Below are 24,361 nucleotides of genomic sequence, written 5' to 3' on the forward strand. Positions count from 1 at the left end.
GATTCAAAAAAGATAGACTATCATCTTTCTTAAAATGGTTTCGATTTAGTTAATCTAGATTAATGAATAATTAATATTCTAATTTTGAATTTAAGTAAATCGATTTTTATCAAATTTTATATCTTAATGAAAAATTGAGAGAGACTACAAATACGTCATTTTCTTCTTTTAACACAATATTTTTTAATTTATATATATATATATATATATATATATATATATATATATATATATAATTATTATTATTATTTTTTATGTCATTGTCCTTCACAGGTGAGGGTTAAGGAGGAGGACGAGGCTGTGGTCACGGTGGATGGTTAGGGTGGTGTAGGTGGATGGGAAAAGGAACGGCTGTAATTTATTTATTTATTTTTTTAGTACCAGATCATTTAAGGCCTTGTTTGGTTTACTTGTAGCTTTTATGGCTTCATAGCGTTTCATGTGCATAAAAAAAAAGGTCAAAATTATCAGAATAATAATTGAAAGGAATAATAAACACTAAAACATTGAGATTAATTACATTTTATGAGATAATAATTAAATATCTTCGATTGAAATTTCTATATTTTTTTTGTTTCTTTATATAGTTAGCATTAAGGTTATTTAAATAGTAATTTTATAACAGTATTTATATTATATTAGTTAATTAATTATTATTTTTTTAATTCATACAAAAGTGTTTTTTTTTCTTATTTAGAATTTTATTGCATAATTTCTTTCTTTTTCTTATTAAGGCCATTGTCCAGATTCTTCGATAACTGTATAGAATGAATTGATAAACCTAATTCCTATGAAATGATTCATAATAATTCCCATTTCTAATATTAAGTATTAGAATTATATTTTTATTTGAATAGTTAATATTAAGATTTTTTATAAATAATTTTATAAGTATCAGTTTTTTATTTAGAAGTTTTGCTTATTTTTTTATTAAAAATCTTAGTTTAACCATAATTTTTTGTGACCTTGAAATTTTTAATATTTAAACATTAGAATTATATTTTTTTTTGTTTATTTAAACAATTTATTGTTAACGCTATTTAAAATAGTTATTTTACAAATATAATAAATATATTTTGTCCATTAACAATTGTCCTCTTATTTGTAAATAATAATAATAATAATATAATTATAGATAAATAAATAAAAGTAATATATTATTTTGTTAATTTTTTTTTAAAATTTAATTTATTATATTAAATTCATGGATCGTATATTCAATGATTTCTCCAAAATGAAATTCTATGAATAAGTCAAACTACAGTCCCTTCTCTACTACCTATATAATTATTGCATAAACAGATTATGTTTGTGCACTGATATAGAATCAACACACAGCCCCGGCCGCCCACTTTCTCTGTTTCTTCCCACTTCCAAGAAACACAAAAATATGGAAAGAGAGTGCATAGAAGAAGGGCTGCCGACGACGAGGCCTTTGCTTCTTGATGCACAGCCGACGCCCAACACTATTCATGAGATTAGTAACTTCAACAGAGCGGCCAGAGATTCCTCCATCGCTTCAGTTCTTTTCCTTAGCACCTTCATCGCTGTCTGTGGCTCCTTCTGCTATGGCTGTTCCGTAAGTACTCCTATATTTATTATGTTTGTCCCGTTGATTTATGCAGTCGAAAACACAGAGTTTTAATCAAAACCCAAAAACATGGACGTCTAGCATGTAGTTCCAAAAAATCAGGAAAATCTCATATGAACTTACTCTCGTATTTTGGTTTTCTTAGATTCCAAGTGAAGACAAGATCTCAAATATTTACTGATATATTTAAAAGTTAAATATTTACATCACATATCCTTAAAAAATAATAATTTTAGTATTTCTAATATCTTGGGGTACGATAAGCAATCACTGAAGGAATCTCGTACAATCCAACCCCATTATCAAGGGCCTTAAATATAATTGTGTTATATATTAAATAAATTTTTTTTGAGAAGTATAAATGAGAACTTGTTGAAATTTGAAAGTTGGGCATTGGAGGTGAGTTCTACATCACCCATTTTTATGGATATATTTAATCTGCAATGTCAAATGAAATAATTATTAATAGAGACATAAAGTGGAGTTTCAAGAATAGAAGTACTTTTAAGATTGGGCTTATTGGGCATTCACAAATAAAAAATTAAAAAGAAATAAAAGGTATTAGCCTTACTTATTAGATTCTTCAACAGAAGGAATAAAAGAAATGAAAGTATTATTATATTTTAATTTTTTTTTATTATCTTGAACTTCTCCATCAAACACAAATACGAAAGAAACTGAAATTTGAACAATAGTTAACTGGGTATAAATTATTATAATAATATATACTTCTTTGAGTTGGGGTGGTTGGAATAGAAGGACCATGATGCATCACCAATTATTTTAAATAAATTAAGTAATATGTATATTACTTAATTGTTTGAATTCTTAGTTTTGATCGGAATTGCTTGTGGGTTATTGGTAGCCGGAATATTTTAGATAACGGGAAATTATTGTTTAACTTACTGTGATATAATTGCTTTCCCAGGTGGGTTATTCGTCGCCGGCAGAATCTGGAATCATGCAAGACTTAGGCCTCTCTTTGGCAGCAGTTAGTAACTGACCATTTCCGACGATGATGATGATTATTATTATTATTAAGTTCTAAACAAAGAACAAATATGAAAACAAGAAAATACTTTCGATTTAGTCAAACTTAATTTAATGGCGATAGGCATATTGTTCAATTGAGAAACTCGAATTTAAGTACTCTCCAATCTCTCAACTAAAACATAAGTAAATAAAAAAAGTACTCCTATCTATTGAATGAACATTATTTCTGTGAACTGTGCAGTACTCAGTTTTTGGGTCCATACTGACAATTGGAGGAATGATAGGTGCAATTATAAGTGGGAAGATAGCTGATGTTGTCGGTCGGAGACGAGTAATTAAATCTTTTTCAAGTACCCTTTTAATTAAGTTTAATTAAAATCTGCATGCAGTCTTGAATCAGTTAATTAATTTGGTGTTCATTTGAAGCAGACAATGTTATTAGCAGAATTATTCTGCACTCCAGGGTGCCTTGCAATAGCATTTGCCAAGGTTTATTTTCCTCCCTCCCCATGCAATTGCTATTCTACATTCAAGTACTAACTAAATCAGTGAAATAGAGTGATTTTTTTTCTTTTTTTTCAAAAGGATGCATGGTGGCTGGATATTGGAAGACTGTTGATTGGACTTGGAGCAGGGCTTCTTACTTACGTGGTAATGCCCTTTTTTATTCCTTTGATGCTTTAAAAATTATTAAAATGGAGGAAATCTCCAGAGTTTGAACACCCAGTCTCATCTATTACGAGAAAATGAATTTAAAAATTATAATTTTATTTAAAATATTTTGAAAAATTTTCATGGATCTAACAATAATTAATGAATTATATAATAAAAGGTAGTACCTTTCTTTATTTTTCTAGTAATAAAATTCTGTTGATTTAGTAAAATAAAAATCAATTAAACTACTCTAATACTGGGTCATTTGTTTAGTGTGAATGCTATAATAAAGTAATATCATTTTTCTCTTACTAATTTATTTAATTTTCCAATTAAAATTTTCAGTTTGATTATTTGGTTTCAAAGGATTTGAAACTTGAACTTCCAAATTATTACAAAATGTATGATTTTTGGGTTATTTCATGTCTTTGTTGAATTGTCGGCAACTTAAAATTGTATCTTAGCATCAGACTGTGGATCTAATATGACTTGATGTGGCAGAGGTAATAATTTTAACAGTGACAGGTACCTGTATACGTGGCAGAAATTACACCTAAGAACCTCAGAGGACGATTTACGTCAGCCCATCAGGTGAAACTACACAACCAATTGAGATTGAAAAAATTTTCTTTTTAATATTATCATGAACTTCAATTTAAAAAAAAAAAAAAATTGTAACTGCGCAGATGTTAACTAGTTGTGGCTTTGCATTCTCATACTGTATTGGAAATATAATTTCTTGGCGCACCTTGGCTCTACTTGGTAATTTTATTTTTTTTACCTTTTAATCAGTTACTTTGCTAATTGATTCAAGTATATATAATTTTATTACTATTAATTATTGTATTATTATTTAGGTTCTATTCCATGCCTGTTGCAACTTCTGGGTTTATTTTTTATTCCTGAGTCTCCTAGATGGCTGGTGAGTTCAACTGAAAACAAGGGTATTTTTCTTTTTTGTGATTGTGTAATAAGGATAATGATGAAAAAGAATTCATGAGATTAGAGCTTAGTTATTGTTTGATTCACTTCTTATATTTAATGTTGAAAATTTGAAATTTTTACAGGCGAAACGTGGCAGAGAAAAAGAATTTGAAGCTTCTTTGCAACATCTTTGGGGAAAAAATGCAGATGTATCTGTAGAAGCAATGGATATAAGAGTAATATTTCAACCTTCATACCTCACAGAAAAGTGAAAGAATGTACAGGATTTATGGAAAGAATCTTTTTGGAAGATGATTATGTACTTCATTGTTTATAGGATATTATCGAAAGCTTTCAACACAATTCAGAAGGCAATGCTCTTGACTTGTTCCAGAGGAGATATTGTTATTCGATCATTGTGAGTCTTTAAGTGATTTCTTCGAATTCCTTTCAGTTTCATGACTAATTTAGAATTTTCATTGCATTGTTTGAACTGGGCTTAGGTTGGAGTAGGGCTAATGTTACTGCAACAATTTGGAGGGAACAGTGGCGTGGTATATTATAGCAGTACCATATTTGCAGAAGCTGGTATGAGAATCAGTACTAATTAATTTTACTGGTATTCATATGACTAGGACATTTTTTTAAAATGGTGACTTTTTTTTGGTATGTTACAGATTTTTCTACAATTCTTGGAAGTACAGCGTTAGCTATTATATCGGTATGTGATAGAGTATATCTCGTGTAAATAATCATATATTTATCTTCATGTATTTATCCTCATGTATTTATCTTTGTAACAAACTCTATCTGTGTAACAACTAGATGAGGTTGGGTATAGGTCTGCCACCTCCACAGTCCATGTATATGTATTATCATTTAAAAACAGTAAATGATAAGGTTGATCTATACTTTACATGGTATCAGAGCCATCTGACCATGGCAGACTTTTCTTCTTCCCAATCTTTAGTTTCTAGCACCAATACTGTTATCTTCTCTCTTTCTACACCACCGAATATTGCTCAATTCATCTTTGCGAAATTAAATTCCTCAAACTATGTCCTTTGGAAAGCACAGTTGGTGTCATTACTGCATGGGTACAATTTGTCTCATTATATCTCTGACACTGCCACTCCGCCATCCCAATTTCTTGAAGATAATAAGCCTAATCCTGAGTATGATCTCTGGTTTCGGCAAGACCAGATGGTCCTGAGTTGGTTGTTCTCCTCTGTTTTTGATACTATTCTACCATAGATTGTTGGCAGTACGACTGCAAAGGCAGCCTAGACGAAACTTGCGTCAATATATTCCGTTGGTTCTAGAACTCAAATTCTTCAACTTCGGAAATAGCTCAAGCATTTATCTCGAGGCACTGATTCGATTAATAGCTACATGCGGCGAGCCAGGACACTCGCCGATCAGCTTGCAGCTCTTCAAGCACCTGTGTCTGATGACACTCTAGTCAATGACATTCTTGAAGGGTTAGGCAGTGAGTATCGTCCCTTTGTTTGGGCCATTGAGGCTCGGAATGTTCCAATGGAATATGATGATCTTTATGCTTTGTTATTGAGTGAAGAAAGTCAACTAAAAATGGAGGCACTAGCTGTATCCTCTTCAATTCCACCATCAGCACATGTGGCCACAAAGACACCACATCAACATGGTGGCAGGTCTCAAGTTCGTGGTCGAAGCAATAAGCCACCTTATGGTACCAACTCTTCCTCTACTGCACAAGTGTCACCTAATATTATTTGTCACAATTGTCGTGGTCATGGCCACATTGCAAAGCAGTGTCCTTCGCCAAAGCTCCATCATAATAGCAACACTGGACAAACTAAGCCAACCACATACCTAGCCTCATCATCTAACAATCCTTCCATGGCTCAATGGACAGTTGACTCTGGCGTTAACCATCATCTCACTAATGAAACGGGGAATGTTTCCAATCTCCCTCCTTATCAAGGCTCTGACGAAATTCTTGTTGGAAATGGTAATCCCCTCCCTATTACCCACACTAGTACATCACGATTTTCTCTTAATAATCGTTCTTTTACTCTTCATAATATTCTTTGTTCGCCTACTATTACTCGCAATTTACTTTCTGTTCACTCTTTTACTTCACATAATAATGTCTCAATTGAGTTTTTCCCTAATCTGTTTGTCATCAAGGATATCCCCACAAGGCAGGTCTTATACACAGGCCAGAGTAATGGGGGCCTTTACACCATGCCGCTTTCTTTGACTCCTATCAAGCCTGAAACACACATTGTGGAACTTAGCACATGGCATGCACGTCTCGGTCATGATAATGATTGTGTTGTCCATCGTGTTTTGTCCAGTCAGAGTCTTTCTTTTGTTAAGAATAAGTCCTTCGTTGTTCTGTGTCATGCTTATAATGTCAGTAAAATTCATAAGTTGCCATTTGTCAATTCAGTTTCTGTTATTAATAAACCACTTGAATTGATTTGTTCTGACATTTAGGGCCCATCACCTATTGCATCTGTGGATGGATTTCGTTACTATGTTATCTTTTTTGATCACCATAGTAAATATACCTGGATCTATTTTATGCGGAGAAAGTCTGATGTTTTGAATATTTTTATCCAATTTAAACACTTGGTTGAAAAATATTTTGCTCTTCCCATCAAATGTTTTCAGGCCGATTAGGGCAGAGAGTACTAAGCACTTACCAATTATTTGCATGAACATGGAATTAGCCAACACATCTCTTGTCCTCATACCCCTGAACAAAATGGCTGTGCAGAAAGAAAGCACAGACATATCGTTGAAATAAGTCATGCTTTACTTACTCATGCCTCTATTCCCTTACATTATTGGACTTATGCATTCGAGTGTGCTGTCTATACTATCAACACCATATTTTGGCCAATCACCAAAGTCAATGAACTTTGAAAATCGACCCTCAATTGACATTCCTCGGTTATAAGTAACCTGATTAGGAAATAAACCGATCCCGCATCTAGTTAAATGTTTTTCTATCTCTCAACAAAGAAGATCACACTAATATCAGGTCCCCACGCCATTCAATCACATTTCTGATCTCCTAACAAAGGAGATCACATTAATATCAAGTCTCCATGCCATCCAATCTCATTTTCGATCTCTCGCCAAAGAAGGTCGAACCAACACCAAGTCTCCATGTCATTCGATTCATTACCGATCTCTCACCAGAGAGATCGAACCAATGTCAAGTCTCCATGACGTTCAACCTCATTCCTGATCTCTCAAACCAATACCAGGCCTCCATGCCATTCGGTCTCGTCTCCGATCTCTCGTCAAAGGAAATCAAATTAATGTCAGGTCTCCGTGCCATCCAGTCTTATTTTCGATCTTCCCTTTATAAATATTGTGGAAAATTGTTTAATAAGGTTAAGGTTACAGTCCAACTTAATGGTGTTTCCGAGCTTAGGAAGTTAAATCAAGTTTCCAATTCTCATTATCTAAAGTTCTACCCGGTGTTTGGTTCCGTCTTAGGGCGATCTTATGCTTACAATGTTTCTCCGATCTCTTATACTTAGATTAATAATCGTTTTAAGTTAAATGTTCTAATATGTTCAAACAATTAAGTACTCATACAATTTGGACATTCTCCGATCTTAACAAGAAATAGAGCAAAAAGACTTCATTTCATTCCAAGGTAAATATTTACAAGTCATTCAGCTGGAGGATCTCCCCCAGCCTGATCTCTCGGTACATTTCGCTCATTCTCCCTCTCTCTCTCTGATTCCTCCTCGCTCTCCTCTTCATCTCAAGGAGCCAGGTCCACCATCCAAGAGAAGTCTTCCTCAGGATAACGCCTTCTGAGCTCAGCCAAAAGGTCACTTTGGGCGTTCACATAAGCACCAGCTTCCCTCATCACAAGCTCTTCTTCTTTTACTCTGAGTTCTTCAGTGAGGCAGGCGACGTCAGCAGTTTGGAGCGCTCGAGCCTCTCTGAGTTCATGAGCTTGTTCGGCCAATTTATCCTCGTAGGACTTCATCCGACCTTCGAGTTCGGCAATATAATCTTGGGCGGATGAAAGTTAAGCTTGGGCAGAGGATGCGTCCTTAATCGCTTTTAGAATTTCCTGCTTCAGAAGATGAGCCTTCTTCCTGATTATATGTTGGTTCACCAAGCTCTCTACACTCAAACTCATTGTCTGGGCCAGGAGATCGTCAATGCTACCCGGGGTCAACCTATTCCGATCCTCCTGAAGGCATATGGTAGCGCCCAAGACTTTGGCCAAGCCTGGATTCTCCCGAACTAATCGGTTCTTCTCCAAGGAGTGAATGAGGACCTAGGCGCTGCAGGAAAAGGTCCTCGTAGTAGGTTGGGAAGGTCCCCCTTCCGCACTTGCAGGAACCGGTGGAGGCGGTGGCCCTTCTTGCCGAGGGGGAGAAGGAGCTACTTCTACTTCAGGGACTGGCTGTCCCGAAGGTCGGGATGAATCTCCCGGAACTTCTTCTGAATCTCTCCTCGGCGTCTGTAATACTGCGGTGATCTTCATTTCCCGCACTTTTCTAGAGATCTCCCTTTTCCGCTTACGGCTCTCCTTGGAAGCCTCGCCGCTCGCCATACCTGCACAAAGAGAAAGTCAATGAGTTCGCTAAGGTTCAGAGATCAGAGATGGGGAAGGTACCAGGGCCGAGGTCAGAGAGCTGGAGCTCGCATCCTTCATCGGAGATCAGCCGCATCATCCAATGTCTTAGCTCGGCCATCACCGCATATAAGTAAGAGAACTTCTAGGTAGCGGCCAGATCCTTAAGTTCCATTACCATGGCACTCTCGTCCCTACTCAGGGCGATCCTCTTTGAAATCTGAGGGACCAGATATTGCCAGCTGCGGGGGAAACCCTCGAAACCGTTCGGAATTTTGCTCCTCAACATGAAGAAGCGATTTTTCCAATTCTTTAGTGAGGAGGGGAGATCGGTAAAAAGCCCACAGTGTGATTTTGCTTGAAAGAACCAGTACTCGTCGTCCTTTCAATGAGTAAGCCTATGCAGCTCGGCAAACACCTTCGCTGTAGGATCGAGCTTCTTGGCCCGGCACAAGCCTCTGAAAGCACCAGGATCCACCACAAGTTCGGATGCACTTGGGCTACCGAGACTTGGTGAAATTTCAAGACGTCCTTAAAGAAGTCATCAAGGGGAAACCGAAGCCCGGTTTTTAATTGCTCTTCGTACACCATGATCGCATCATTTTCTTCAAAAAAGTGATCGGCTTTGAGATTGCCATGGCATTTGATAAGCTCGAAGGAGTTGGTCCGAAGGTTGTACTCTTGACTAATCGACTACAGATCGATTTCTTGGAGGATTGACGGCAGCTCATCCATGGGAAGATTTTCTCTTCTAGAGGAATGTGTTCGTCTTGATTGTGCCGCTTGACCATGGGCTAAAGCAGAGGTCGTAGGAGGCTCAGGTCGCCCACCCGACCTAATCACCTCGACTTCATCTGATGACCACGAGACATGGATGGAAGGGGGGCTCGCCGCTCTCTGACCCTCGGCGTCACTCATTTTCAAAGAAATAAAAAGCTTAAGTAAGAGAAGGACTAAAGTCCTTACCGGAGTGTGATCGGTGCCGGAAAAACTCGAAGAAATGAGAGTGAGTTGAAATTGTGAGCAGAATGCTGAAAATGGCATAAGGGAGCAACTGAGGGAACCTCCCCCTATTTATACCCGTGTGAGCATTCAATGCTCACAGAGCCCCAAGTGGTGCATCGGTAGGTGTAATTTGCCCGCTTTTCTGACGCGTTGCTGGAAGATTCCAGAAACAAAATAAATAAAATAAGAAGAGATCGCCTGGCCAAGATCGTCGGATTAAGGCAGATGTTCAGAGTTACAGATCGGCTAAGGGTGATTCAGTTAGGAACCAAATCGGATATGCACATTAGAGATCAGAAAATAACCAATGCAATAAATAAATGATAACTGTCAAATAAAATTTCATTTCATTTCCAAAAGGTCAGATTACATTATTTGGGCGATCTCAAGAGATCGGATTACATCATTAAGAACCTTTAAAGGTCAGATTACATCATTTGGGCGATCTCAAGAGATCGAATTACATCATTAAGAACCTTTAAAGGTTAGATTACATCATTTGGGCGATCTCTAGAGATCGACATTACATCCTACCTAGCAGGGACCTATGTCAAAGCCTAGTCTCGTGGCTGAATCAAAATATGTGTTTGATCAGAAGGCCAGCCATAGGCACCGGATAGATGTGCAGCTCAGAGGGAGTGACTATGACTCTCTTGATGATGAGGAGTCATCGTCGATGTCATCGACCAGAATCGAGCTGCAGTCAGGACGCCCGATATAGTGAGGAGCCAAATGAACTTCAAAAGGCAGTCACCAATGTTAAGAGGGAAATTAGCAGTTTTCTCATCCGAAATCGGTTCACCGATTATATTGGTAGATTGACCCGAGATTGGTGCGATCGATGTTTTCGATCTTGATCGGTAAATTAGTCCGGTTCTCTCACTATCATCATTTGTGGTTATCATGATTTTCTGATCACCGAGGTCGTAAATTTTCAGTCGGAGAGCAAAGAGAATAGTCGGAAAAAGATCAAAAGCAGTCACCATGGCCAGAATGTTACCGGAGAAACTAGAATAGAAGAAGAAAGAAATGGAAAGAGGAGGAATGGAATGTGGGAGAAATTCCCCGCTGAGGCATATGTATAAGGGGTCTGAGCATTTATTACTAGCGGAAATCGAAGCGGATGCATTGGTAACCGAAGGATTAAATGCTTTGACTGATTCTGGAATGGGAGAGATCGGGAGATGGGCCCAGTATGAGAGATCGGAAAAGGGTCATAATAGAGAGATCGGAAGGAATGGGAGATCAGAAAGCAAGGAGAGGATGAGACAATTTTCGATAACCCTCTTCATAATCAGAGCAGAGGTAGTTAAAGCGTTGCAGGCAAGATCAAATCTTCACCGCACGCTTCATTTGTAGAATCGCCCACAATGCTGATAGACGCCAGGACAGTTATGACAGTCCTGTGCTTCTGAATCTCTACCGTTGATCTTACTCGTAAGGACAAACCCGGAGCCCTTGGATCAAAAGGGAAACGACAGGACCGGCACCTTTTGTTCCCGGCCTTCGGATCCATCTTGACAGGAAGACCCTGAACCATTGGATTAGAAAAGAGAAAGGACAAATATTCTGAATAGAATCTCAACCGTCCATTTTGATTCCCTTTAATTCTTAGACATCGGATTATGTCCTTCTAAATCCAAACCTTCCATCTTCCCAGAAGAGATCCTGACCCTTCATTAGAAGTACCCGTTCCCTATAAATACCTGCATGCAATACTATTGAGGGACGGACGAAAAGGGTGGTGATTATAGTGGAAAGGCTCTGAAACTTGATTCAGTCTTGCTACTTTGCTATTTTAAGCTTTCAAAAATAGAGAAACTTTAGAAACCAGTTTTCTAAAGTATTTCCATTGAAGGAGTGTTGGACACTGAAACTCTTCATTTTTAGTTTGTTCACTACTCTGCGATACCATTTCTCAGTTTCAGTTTCGTCTCCATCATCTTAATATCGACATTTTATTCTCCGAGCTTAATCTCATTCCAACCCGGTTACTGTCACTTCAGCTCAATTGCATTCTAACTTAGTATTTGTTATTTCAAAGCAAGCATTAGTCCCCAGACTATTAGCTCGCAGCTCTACAATATTCGTGGCTCCACAGTTAGTTCAATAGACTCAATCCCCCACAGGTAAGTGTCTAGACCATTGCATTACCAAATGCTCGCTTTTTATTTTCTTTGTTTTCCTGCTTGTAATTTTCATTATGTTCAGTTATGCTAAAGAGCCCCACGTAGATAGTTATTCTCTTGAGTTTACCTTTTTATTCATCAATTCATGTTATTTATTTGTTCTTAACCTTTATTACCTTCAAATATAGGTGTCCTAGTTACGGGTAACGTGTAGGTAGTTTAATAAAATGTTAGTAGCTGTATCTTAACACGAGAGTTTCTTTAAACAAATACAAATAATAAAAGTTCGGATAATAAATCGGAGGAAAAAGTTATGAAGTCAAACTACTAAACAAGCTCAGGAGATAACCTGGCATAGTGGGGATCGAGGTAAGATAGGATCCCAGACTAGTAAAAGAAAGAGATCGGACATTGCCTGCAAAAGAGTATCGATAAGGCGATCACAAAGTAGATCGGCAAAAACTCAGTCTGGTACCCCCTCCCTAGTTATAAGGCATCAATGGGTTAAGAGAAGCCATCGCTCGGGTTCCTGGCGTCTTCAGGCTCCAGAACCCTTAATCTAAGGTTCTTACGATATATGATCGTAATAAATATTTTAAGAGGTCGGGGGAGAGTTCTTACCCGATCCTCATTCAAACAAAAACACAGGAGATCGAAGGAGAGTTTTTATCCGAGATCCTTCATTAAAAACCTAAATTGAATACTTAAAGAGATCGGAGGAGAGTTCTTATTCGATTCTCAATCAAATTTTAATAAATTTGGAGATCGGAGGAGAGTTCTTATCCGAGATTCCTCACGCTAAACTCTGAATTAAATACTTAAAGAGATCGGAGGAGAGTTCTTATCCGAGATCCTTCATTAAAAACTTTAAACCAAATATTCTATGAGGTCGGGGGAGAGTTCTTACCCGATCCTCATTCAAGCAAAACACGGAGATCGGAGGAGAGTTCTTATCTGAGATCCTTCATCAAATTTTAAATCATACACCTTTAGAGATCGGGGGAAAGTTCTTGCCTGATTCTCACCTAAACTAAAATGGAGAAATCGGAGGAGAGTTCTTATCCGAAATCTCCCACTCAAAATTCCTAATAAACATGTCTAGAGATCAGGAGAAGTTCCGTCCCAAGCTCTCTTAGCAAAGTTCAAAATAAACAAAACTCCAATACACGAGGCAACTTTATCCGAACACCTATTCACTAAAGGGCCATCTCACGAACTTGTGTTTCTGGGCAACCCAAAATAAGTGAAATATCAAACATTCCTTTATTTTGCACAAAGGATTAACATCATCATCCCAATCTCCTAAATACCCTTTTAATTCATGAAAAAGCATAAGATTAAATCTGTTTACCCTCATTGAGGGACGAGTCGGGGTGCCTAACACCTTCCTCGCCCGTACATGGACCCCGAATCTAGAATCTCTGTTTTCGAAGTGGTTTCTTTTAATTTATTTTCATAAAAGGTTTTCTGTAATTTCCCTCAAAATTAAAGTGGCGACTCCTCACTCTTCCCACTTTGGTCAGTGTTCGTCTAGGAGATCGCAAAATACCTTGCGACAGCTTGGCGACTCCACTGGAGAAGTATTCACCTTAACCCCGGTTTAGAGGTCCAAAAGCATATTTAATTTTATGCTCATATAAACTAAAACCGTAGTTAGGAGGGCTTAATTTACAAAATTCGAAAATCTCAATCTATTGATTATTGTTATTCTTGCTAACCGTTTTGCTTATCTTGATTGTCTTATTTCATACAGCACTCTTCGTCTAAAAAAAAAAAAGGAAAAAAACTCTCCTGTACTAAGAAGAGGTAAAGGTGTCCCTTCACACACTGAACATTCACACAATGTCCTCACACACTTCAGCCCTATACCCGGGCTTTCTTACCCTTTTAGGAAAGTAGGAGGGAGTCATGTAGCGGTACCTGTGGGTTTTACCCTGTTAGTATCCGTAAAGGCTTCTGCTCAGATTGAAACTCGTTCTATTTACTGTGATACTTGTGGAACTCTCCTGTTAGTATCATGGTGATAGAATGGGGCTCTACTGTTTACAGTAGGGGCAATTTGAGAACTTGTGGCTTTTAGAAAATTAGACCTTGAGCTAAACCATCACAATAGCTGGAAGCCGTAGCAAACTATCTCATAAGATAGAACTATCCAATTAGGTAGCACCTACCCGGTACTAGGATTTTCCTTATTATAGGATAAAAGGGACATACTTGCTCTCACCCTATTCTATTTGTGTTTTCTCATGTTTTTATTTTTGAGGGTAATCTTGGATCATACTGTTAGGAGGATCTACACATTTTCCTACTTTGACAAATGTGTGGGTGTCACCCTGCCAACAATATAATTCAAAATTACCTGAATTTATCCTGTTAACAAGTTTTCTACACAGGCATCACAGAATTAAGGTCTGTAAAAGAATAAGCATCATTTCTAACATGACATCCTCAAGTCAGTCGGTGGAAGAGGTTCCTAGACAAGAACAAAATGCTAAACCGTGGTTCAGTGCCCCCGTAAAGTGATGTCACCAGGGCAGATACTAGCCTGTTACCTCCATTAGACCTAAGCAAAGTCGATGTCAAAATGACCGATCTCGAGGGTTTATCTAGTAGTTGGAGGTCGCTTCCCGATCACGTCAAGGCAAGGTTTGAGGAAAAATACAGAAGGATCGCGACCTTGATATGAGTCAAAGTTCAAATTCCAGCGCTAAAGGCCATGCTGTCAGTTTGGAACCCCAAGTATGGGGTGTTCTCCTTCAATAACATCGATACGACTCCCACTATGGAAGAATATCAAGCGCTTTTGGAAATTCCTTATGTTGCACAAAATCGGATCTACCTACACCTCGAGCATAGGCAGACCTGGAAACGGTTCGCGCATATATTGGGAATTCCCCCAGAGGAAGCGAAGGCAAGAGAAACTATCAAAGGGAACACACACGGGTGGTATTGGACCTACCTCAAGAAGTAGTTGGACCTGTACATCCAAGATGAACAATGGGAGCGAGCTTCATTGGCACTAGCTTTGGGGATCTATGGCCTGATCTTATTCCTTGGGCCTTCGGGAATCATAACCTGTAGTCACGGAGATGTTCTGGGTAGTAGAAAAGCAGAAGGTCAACCCAATACCAGCAATCTTTACGGAGACTCTGTTGACTCTTACTTACTGTAGACAACAAGGTAGGGGATCCATTAAGTACTGTTCTCAATTATTGCACCTCTGAATCATCAGTCACATGTGCCCTATAGAGACAAAGGGGTTAACTTAGTACCTAGACTAGCCTCTTATTGAGAAAATGACCGGATTATCAGCCCAAAGAACGAACTGCAGTGGCAAGAACAGATTTTAAGCTTTAATAGTCACAACTACTGTTGGAGGAAATTGTGGGCACCAATTCTACCTATTTTGTTCAGCACAGGGAGTAATTATTCAGTATCTTTGATCGGAGTGATTGGATATACAAGTTACGTCCCAACATTGGTAATGACGCAGTTCGGCTCAACTCAGTCTGCACTCAGTATTGAAGAATGCCATCAAGGTCACTTCTACCATGAGCTCGGTAATGAAGAGGAATTGAAAGTGGCCCACAAATCTTGGGAGAGCGTCACCATGATGGAGAGATCGCCTAAAGGTCCGGGTGCCACGGAAGATTATCTCAAATGGAGGGCCAGCAGGGATCAAGGACGCTCAGCTGCCGAGCCAATGGAACTCGAAAGAAACATCCCCTATCAAAACATCTTTTCAGAAGAAGTTAATGCTCATTTGGTCGATTCTCTACAAAAGGCAGATACCAAGAACTAGCAATTACAAGAACGGATAAGGCAGTTGGAGGATCAACAGCACATCCTCAGAAGAGAGATAAAAAGGCTGAGGGAAGAAGCAATGACCGAACGAGCAGAGTTTGAGGAGCAAGAAATGCGGTGGGAAAGGGAAAAGATCTCCCTCTAAGCTATAATAAAAGAGGCAAAAGTTCGGAATGGCAAGCTCCAAGAGAAAATGGAATACCAGGAGATACTCATGGAAGAGTATAAACAAGAGAGCAAAAAGAAGAAGCTTGAACTGAAAGAGCAAGCACAACTCATTAATGATATTCTGAAAGAGTGTGCTAAAGAAAGGAAAAAGAAAGACAAGCTACTCTCCATCAAAAGTTAAGAGAAAATGTTGACCAGCTGGAGAGAATGGTAGCACAAGGGAAACAAGAGCTCTTGCCAGAATCCGAATATGCCCTAAAGATGTTTGACCCCGCCAGACAAGAAGAAAGACTTTACGAATATCTCAAAAGATGTCATTACATTATAAAGAGTCTTCCTAAGCCTAGTCCAATGTAAAGAGTGCTATGTATGAACTATTCAATCAATGAAATAGCTTTGGGCCATTGTTTAGCAAAATTGTGAATGAATAGTATGACTCCCGTAGGAACTACCCTCGCTAGGGTTATGCAAAAAGTTGAATACGCCATATGGACAAGTATCATAGACACGCATTCAATCCAGTAATTCACCGTCAGACTATCGAGTGATGCCATGATAAAATGGATGCAATTATTCTTCTACAGATCTCATTTCTGGCTTTCAGATGCCACAGTATCCTTTGTCCAAAACAGGACCTTTAAATTTTCACGAAATTTGAAATTCATTTAAAGACTTCTTTTTTTTTTTTTTACCATCTTCCACAGGAAATCAACATTGCTTCAAGCAAAGCAAGCCTGACCAAACAAATAGTTTAACCAAGACGAGTGTACTTAACGAGATCATGAACGAAGAAGCTAATGGAAGATCAGGAGCAAGTCCAGAACCTGCAGGGATAAGTTTCCGAATTGAAAGACCAAATCTCAGAGCTCATGAGATTAATGAGGGAGATGTCCCAAAATAAGCCTGCATCAGAGCCCACAATTTCCAAGTCTTCACTCAAGAAGCATCCAGCAGTACAGCAACTCCTAACCTCGCCTATACTTCACCCTCGACACCCCTTAAACCGTGCTTCGCCCCCCACGAGCACTTCAGAATGACTTACACCGGACCCTCCGGCAATGCTACTCCCCAACCAAACCCCAAACCTGTCACGACTAGTAGCTCCTACCCACCTGAGCAAGAGATAGAATTTATAACCCGAAGTGGGAGATGTTACTGGAATGAAGAGAGGAAAAAGAAGAAAGGGAAAGTAAAAATGGGAGAGCTACAAGAGAACACGGAAGAGGAGGTTGAGAAAGCAGAGAGGGGAGAACCTGCGGGATCAAATGGAGAAGAAGAACTGTTGCTTCAAATAATGAATCAAAGTGAATATGACGTTGTTAAGCAACTGAGGAAGACGCCTGCCCGGATTTCGTTGTTATCATTGATCTTAAGTTCAGAGGTGCATCGCCAAACCCTACAGAAGATTCTGGATTAGGCCTTTGTAAACCCCGATATCACACCGGGGCAATTCGAGAAGATAGTAGGACAGATTCAGGCATCCAGTTTTGTTACTTTCTCAGAAGAAGAGATAGACCCGGCTGGCTTAAAGCACACCAAGGTTTTACACGTGACAGTAAAATGCGAAGGCTGCATAGTTGCTAAGGTCCTCATTGACAACGGATCTGCGCTTAATGTCTTGCCCAATGCCACCTTGGTAAGGCTACCTGTCGACCGATCAAACATACGTCAAAGTGCCATGGTAGTAAGAGCCTTTGACAGCACAAGGAGGGAAGTACTGGGAGACATTGACTTGCAGCTTCAAATCGGGGCATGCACTTTCAATGTCACATTCCAAGTGATGGACATTAAACCTGCATACACCATGCTACTAGGAAGGCCTTGTATCCATTTAGTAAATGCCGTACCTTCGACCTTGCATCAAAAAATTAAATACATCATGGACGGCAAAATCATCATTGTGAGGGGGGAGGAAGCCATGCTGGTCACCAAGCCGCAATCACTTCCTTATGTGGAAGCAGCTGAAAGTCCTTGGAAAGTTCTTTCCAGGCTCTAGAGTTGCAAGAAACTATCCTGAGGGATGAAGGGGCCACGGCTATGGTTGCGAAGGTGATGCTTAAGAATGGATATGAGATGGGCAAGGGGTTAGGCGCTACATTACAGGGGATTGTCGAACCCATACCTGCTATCCAGAAGATTGGCCGTTTTGACCTGGGATTTGAGGAAGATGCCCTGATGGATGGGAGATTTTGGAAGAGGAATCTCCTTCGGGATCAGAGATTTAACCAGAAAGTCGGGAAAATGAAGTTTGTCCCAAAAATCACAGGTGTCTTCACCAAGTCAGTCATTGAAAATCCAGTGGAAGCTGAAGAATCACCCAAAAAACCATCTGTTAATGTCATACAACTAGACTCCCTATATGAAGCCTTGATCTCGCTAATTGATAAGGGGCAAGAGCTGGAAAACTGGACAGCAGAGGACATTCCTGTACTCAATATCGAGTAAAGTACCTTTGGTTATCAACACTTGATCATTTTGTCCATGGTGACAAGTGTAATGCTGTAAATGGACCCTTCTCTTATGATATGAATATTAATGAACTAATAGCGCATTTTGCATCCAATTATCTTTTCTTTTTCTCTTGAAATCCATTCTTATAATATACTCCACTTTCATTTCTTCAGAACCATTCATCAATTAACGCCTAATAATTCAATAGACTTAGAAATTCCTCATGTTAATTTTGAAACTCCCATGACTGCCATTACTTCAAGTGACTCTGAAGAAGAACTAGTAGAAGAAAGAGGTGAGAGAGATGAACCTTCCCTGGTGCCGTGTAGGGATGAAACGCACACCATCAATCTAGGCACAAAAGAAATAAAGAGGGAACTTAAGATTGTGGGGAGTGGGGAATTAGAACATATGATCAGTTTGCTCAAAGAATTCTTGGATGTGTTTTCATGGAGTTACGACGATATGCCTGGGTTAGATCCGTAGATAGTAATGCACAAGATCCCCTTGATTCCTGGGACAATTCCAGTAAAGCAGAAGTTGAGAAGAATGAATCTCGACACCTTGCTCAAGGTTAGGGATGAAGTCAAAAAGCAGTATGATGCTGGGTTCTTGAAAGTAGTCAAATACCCCCAATGGATAGCTAATGTTGTCCCGGTAATGAAGAAGGACGGGAGAGTCAGGGTGTGTGTTGATTACAAGGATCTTAATAAAGCAAGCTTGAAGGATGATTTCCCTCTCCCACACATAGACGTGCTAGTGGACAATGCTGCAGGATTAGGTAGATGTTCGTGTATTGATGGGGCATCGGAATACAACCAAATTCCCATGGATGAACAAGACAAGGAGAAAAATACTTTTATCACTTGGTGGGGGGTATTCTTTTATCGGGTCATGCCATTTGGCTTAAAGAATGCTGGCGCTACCTAACAATGCGCTATGGTCACGTTATTCCATGATATGATGCACAAAGAAGTGGAGGTGTACGTGGATGATATGATCATCAAATCCAGGGAGGGAGAAAGCCATGTACAGGTGCTGAGGAAAGTATTCGAAAGACTCAGAAAGTATCAGCTGAAGTTGAACCCAGCCAAATATGTGTTTGGAGCTAGATCTGGAAAGCTGTTGGAATTCATAGTGAGTGAGAAGGGAATAGAAGTAGATCCAGACAAAGTTCAAGCCATTCAAGAAATGACATCCCCAAAAACAGAAAGGGAGGTGCGCAGTTTCCTGGGGAAGCTGAACTACATTTCAAGATTTATTTCCAACTTCACTGCTAAAGCTGTACCCATTTTTAGACTTCTCAGAAAGAACAACACCTCTCAATGGGATTCAGTTTGTCAAGAGGCTTTCGAGAAAATTAAGCAGTACTTGTCAAACCAGCCGGTATTGGTTCCTCCGGTGGCAGGAAGGCCATTGATTCTATACATGGCAGTCCAACAGAATTCGATGGGATATGTTTTGGGGTAGTATGATGATACAGGGCGAAAGGAGAGGGCCATTTATTACCTGAGCAAGAAATTTAATGATTGCGAGTCAAGGTATTCATTCCTAGAGAAAACTTGTTGCGCATTGGCCTGGACAGCAAATCGGCTTAAACACTACATGTTGAATCATAAGACATGGCTCATCTCCCGCATGGATCCCATCAAGTACGTATTTGAAAGCCCATTTGTGCCAGGGAGGATAGCCAAATGGCAGGTCATACTCTCTCAATATGACATTGTCTATATGACCCGGAAAGCAGTAAAAGGTAGCGTAATCACTGATCTCCTAGCAGAAAACCCTATCCAAGATTATGAAGCCTTGGATTTTGAGTTCCCTGATGAGCATGTTAACGAGGTCGACGGCGATGAAAAAGGACCTGCTGATGTATGGGAAATGTATTTTGACGGAGCTGTCAATTTGTCTGGTAATGGGATTGGAGCTGTGCTGGTATCCCTTGACAGAAAACACTTCCCGATAGCCATTAAGTTAAGGTTTGACTGCACTAACAACGTCACAGAATACGAAGCTTGTGTAATGGGTTTACAGGCTGCCATCGAAATGAAAGTCAGGAAGTTAGAGGTATATGGCGATTCAGCCCTGATCATTTATCAAGTCAAGGGAGAATGGCAAACCAAGGATCCGAAGTTAATCCCATATCAGAAGTACCTACTGAAATTGATCAAGAAATTTGAAGAAATTTCTTTCACTCACCTTAGTCGGGACAAAAATCAATTCGCGGATGCCTTAGCCACCCTGGCTGTCATGGCTCAAATGGAAGAGGCGGGCGACTCGGTGTGCGGATCAAAGCAAGGGTGAGCCGACATCGTTTCATGGCCAAGGAAGAAATTGATGGCAAACCCTAGTACCATGATATCCAGGTCTACATCAAAACCAAGGAATACCCTCCAGGGGCAAGAAGAAACGAAAAGAGAATGATCAGGATATTAGCTTTGGGATACTTCCCCAATGGTGAAATTCTAACAAAAGGAGCTCCAATGGAGAACTGTTGAGATGCGTGGATGTAAAAGAAGCAAAGAGGATCCTTTTTGAGACCCATGAGGGGAATTGTTCGACCCATGCTAATGGGCACATGATGGCTAAGCAAATTATGAAACGAGGATACTTCTAGACTACCATGGAGAAAGATTGCATCGAGTACTTCCGAAAATGCCATAAATGTCAAATATATGCGGATCCGATAAATGTTCTGCCTCACCAATTGTTCAACCTCGTCTCACCATGGCCTTTTGCAATGTGGGGAATCGACGTAATTGGTCCCATTAACCCCAAGGCATCTAATCGGCATAGGTTTATCTAGGTAGCTATTGACTATTTTTCTAAATGGGTCAAAGCGACATCATATGCCCACATCACGCAGAACACATTCCTCGAATTCCTCCGAAATAATATCATCTGCCGACACAGCCTCCCCAGCGAAATTGTCACAGATAATGCCAAGAATTTGAATGGTCCGAAGGCCTAAAGTTTATGTGACCAATACAAGATCCGACATCTCAATTCTTCACCATACCGCCCCCAGATGAATGGAGCGGTGGAAGCCGCTAACAAAAATCTCAAGAGAATCATCCGGAAAATGACAGTCACCTATAGAGATTGGCATGATATGCTTCCTTATGCTCTTCATGCATACTGGACCTCTGTAAGAACATCAACTGAGGCAACTCTATACTCACTGGTTTACGGGATGGAATCTATTTTGCCTATTGAAGTAGAAATTCCTTCCCTGAGAATTCTCAAAGAACCAGGAATTGATGAGTCGGAATGGATCTAGTTAAGGTTAGACCAATTGAATTTATTGGATGAGAAAAGACTAGCAGCAGCGTGTCATGGGCAACTATACCAGAGAAGAATAGCTAGGGCATTCAACAAAGGCGTTCGCCCGTGTGAATTTCAACCAGGAGATCTCGTCCTGAAAAAGGTGCTCCCGAATCAAAACGATGCCCGAGGTAAATGGTCACCAACTTATGAAGGACCTTACGTGGTTAAAAAGGCATTTTCTGGTGGGGCCCTGATCTTGACCCATATGGATGGTGAAGAATTTCTAAGACCCGTGAATGCTGACACTGTCAAAAAGTATTATGCCTTAAAAAAAAAAAAAAAAAAAAAAAAGAGGAAGAGGGTAGGGGTGAAAACCCGAAAGGGCGCTCCTAACAAAATGTACGAAAGAATGTGAAAACCCGGAAGGGCGCTTTCTGTAAAATGAGTGAAGGGTGAAAACCCGAAAAGGTACCCTGAAAAAGAAAAGAGAAAAAAAAGAAAACAAAATCTAGGGGTGAAAACCCGAAAGGGCACCCTTAGAACCAGAAAATGGAGAAATAAGGAAGGGGACACGGAACCTAGATTGGAAATAAACCACCACGGCATGAATGTTCGTCAATAAAGTACTTGAAGTAATGGCAGTTAAGGGACTTCAAAGTCAACTACAAGGAATCTGTGAGATCTATCTTTGTACCCTTTTTCTTTGAAACTGTACCTTTATCTCTCAAGCCATAATAAAGTTATCCTTTCACTTTAATCTATCTTCTTCACACATTTGCATCTTAATCTATCTTTTTGCTTAAACTCAGGTTTATCTTTCTCGTATACTCACACCCTAATGCTGTCTTTTCTACATTTTTATTTTGTGCGCTATTAATCGGGTAAATTTTGTCATAAGATTAGGATTTGGATATTGATGACCTCATGTACTTTGCTAAGAGATTTGTAGGGAATGATCGCTAGCGAAAAAAAAAAAAAAACTAGGGGTAAAAACTCGGAAGGGCGCTTCTAATCAGATGGGCAGAGGGGAAAGTGAAAACCCACAAGGGCGCTTTCTGCAAAATAAGAAGAAAGTCGAGAACAGGAAGGAAATCCGGAAAGTGAGTAAGAAATGGGAAGTGATGGGTTTAAGTCTTGCGACTCGTCCTCCATTAATCATTTGTCTTCGGAATTCTGTTAAGTACACTTCGCCGAGGAAGAACTTCTCGTGCCAGGTTAGGCTTGCTTTGTAAGTTGATTTTAATTTTTTTTTTTAGTATTTAAATTTCCTGTTATCAACCTCTGGTTCCTTGATCTAAGTTGATTTTAATTTTTCAGCATTTAAATTTCTGTTATCAACCTCTGATTCCTTGATCTAAGTTGATTTTAATTTTTTTTCAGCATTTAAATTTCCTGTTATGAACCTCTGTTTCCTTGATCCAAGTTGATTTTAATTTTTCAGCATTTAAATTTCCTGTTATCAACCTCTGGTTCCTTGATCTAAGTTGATTTTAATTTTTCAGCATTTAAATTTCTGTCATCAACCTCTGGTTCCTTGATCTAAGTTGATTTTAATTTTTCAGCATTTAAACTTCCTGTTATCAACCTCTGGTTCCTTGATCTAAATTGATTTTAATTTTCCTGCATTTAAATTTCTATCATCAAACTCTGGTTCCTTGATCTAAGTTGATTTTAATTTTCCAACATTTAAATTTCTGTCATCAACCTCTAATTCCTTGATCTAAGTTGATTTTAATTTTTCGGCATTTAAATTTCTGTCATCAACCTCTGATTCCTTGATCTAAGTTAATTTTGATTTTTCAGCATTTAAATTTCTGTTATCAACCTCTAGGTCCTTGACCTAAGTTGGTTTTAGTTTCCTAACTTTAACTTCCAAGTCAAATTTTGAGTCTCAACGTTTTAATACCCAATCACCCAAAATATAGGTCTGAATCTTTACATAATTCCTACACGGGAAAATTTTATTTCCTTCAATAGAAATTATGTAAAGAGGGGCAGCTGTCAACACCATATTTTGGCCGATCACCGAAGTCAATGAACTTTGAAAATCGACCCTCAATTGACATTCCTCGGTTACAAGTAACCTGATTAGGAAAAAAACCGATCCCGCATCCAGTCAAATGTTTTTCTATCTCTCAACAAAGAAGATCACACCAATATTAGGTCCCCACGCCATTCAATCACATTTTCGATCTCCCAACAAAGGAGATCACATTAATATCAAGTCTCTATGCCATCCAATCTCATTTTCGATCTCTCGCCAAAGAAGGTCGAACCAACACCAAGTCTCCATGTCATTCGATTCATTACCGATCTCTCACCAGAGAGATCAAACCAATGTCAAGTCTTCATGACGTTCAACCTCATTCCCGATCTCTCAAACCAATACCAGGTCTCCATGCCATTCTGTCTCGTCTCCGATCTCTCGTCAAAGAAAATCAAATTAATGTCAGGTCTCCGTGCCATTTAGTCTTATTTCCGATCTCTCCTTTATAAATATTGTGGAAAATTGTTTAATAACGTTAAGGTTGCAGTCCAACTCAATGGTGTTTCCGAGCTTAGGAAGTTAAATCAAGTTTCCAATTCTGATGATCTAAAGTTCTACCCGGTGTTTGGTTCCGCCTTAGGCTAATCTTATGCTTACAATGTTTCTCCGATCTCTTATACTTAGATTAATAATCTTTTTAAGCTAGATGTTATAATATGTTCAAACAATTAAGTACTCATACAATTTGGACATTCTCCGATCTTAACAAAAAATTGAGCAAAAAGACTTCA

General features: G+C 39.1%; 1 protein-coding gene across 2 annotated transcripts in view; it reads left to right on the forward strand.

The window, feature by feature from the left end:
• The first annotated feature begins 1,283 nt into the window (after positions 1 to 1,283).
• The window catches only part of LOC110671452 (sugar transporter ERD6-like 5), a 32,385-nt gene continuing 9,307 nt past the window's right edge, over positions 1,284 to 24,361 (forward strand). The window contains exons 1-12 of one of the 2 annotated variants that reach the window (XM_058146807.1): positions 1,284 to 1,579; positions 2,520 to 2,582; positions 2,826 to 2,915; positions 3,014 to 3,073; positions 3,170 to 3,235; positions 3,764 to 3,829; positions 3,925 to 4,000; positions 4,096 to 4,160; positions 4,306 to 4,398; positions 4,500 to 4,580; positions 4,666 to 4,750; positions 4,840 to 4,883. In XM_058146807.1, the coding sequence (XP_058002790.1) occupies positions 1,391 to 1,579; positions 2,520 to 2,582; positions 2,826 to 2,915; positions 3,014 to 3,073; positions 3,170 to 3,235; positions 3,764 to 3,829; positions 3,925 to 4,000; positions 4,096 to 4,160; positions 4,306 to 4,398; positions 4,500 to 4,580; positions 4,666 to 4,750; positions 4,840 to 4,883 (978 nt within the window). In that variant the 5' untranslated portion in view covers positions 1,284 to 1,390. The remainder of the gene's footprint in view (positions 1,580 to 2,519; positions 2,583 to 2,825; positions 2,916 to 3,013; positions 3,074 to 3,169; positions 3,236 to 3,763; positions 3,830 to 3,924; positions 4,001 to 4,095; positions 4,161 to 4,305; positions 4,399 to 4,499; positions 4,581 to 4,665; positions 4,751 to 4,839; positions 4,884 to 24,361) is intronic. The other variant, XM_058146808.1, reaches the window with a different exon arrangement.

This window comes from Hevea brasiliensis, chromosome 5 (assembly GCF_030052815.1).
Source record: "Hevea brasiliensis isolate MT/VB/25A 57/8 chromosome 5, ASM3005281v1, whole genome shotgun sequence".
NCBI lineage: Eukaryota > Viridiplantae > Streptophyta > Magnoliopsida > Malpighiales > Euphorbiaceae > Hevea > Hevea brasiliensis.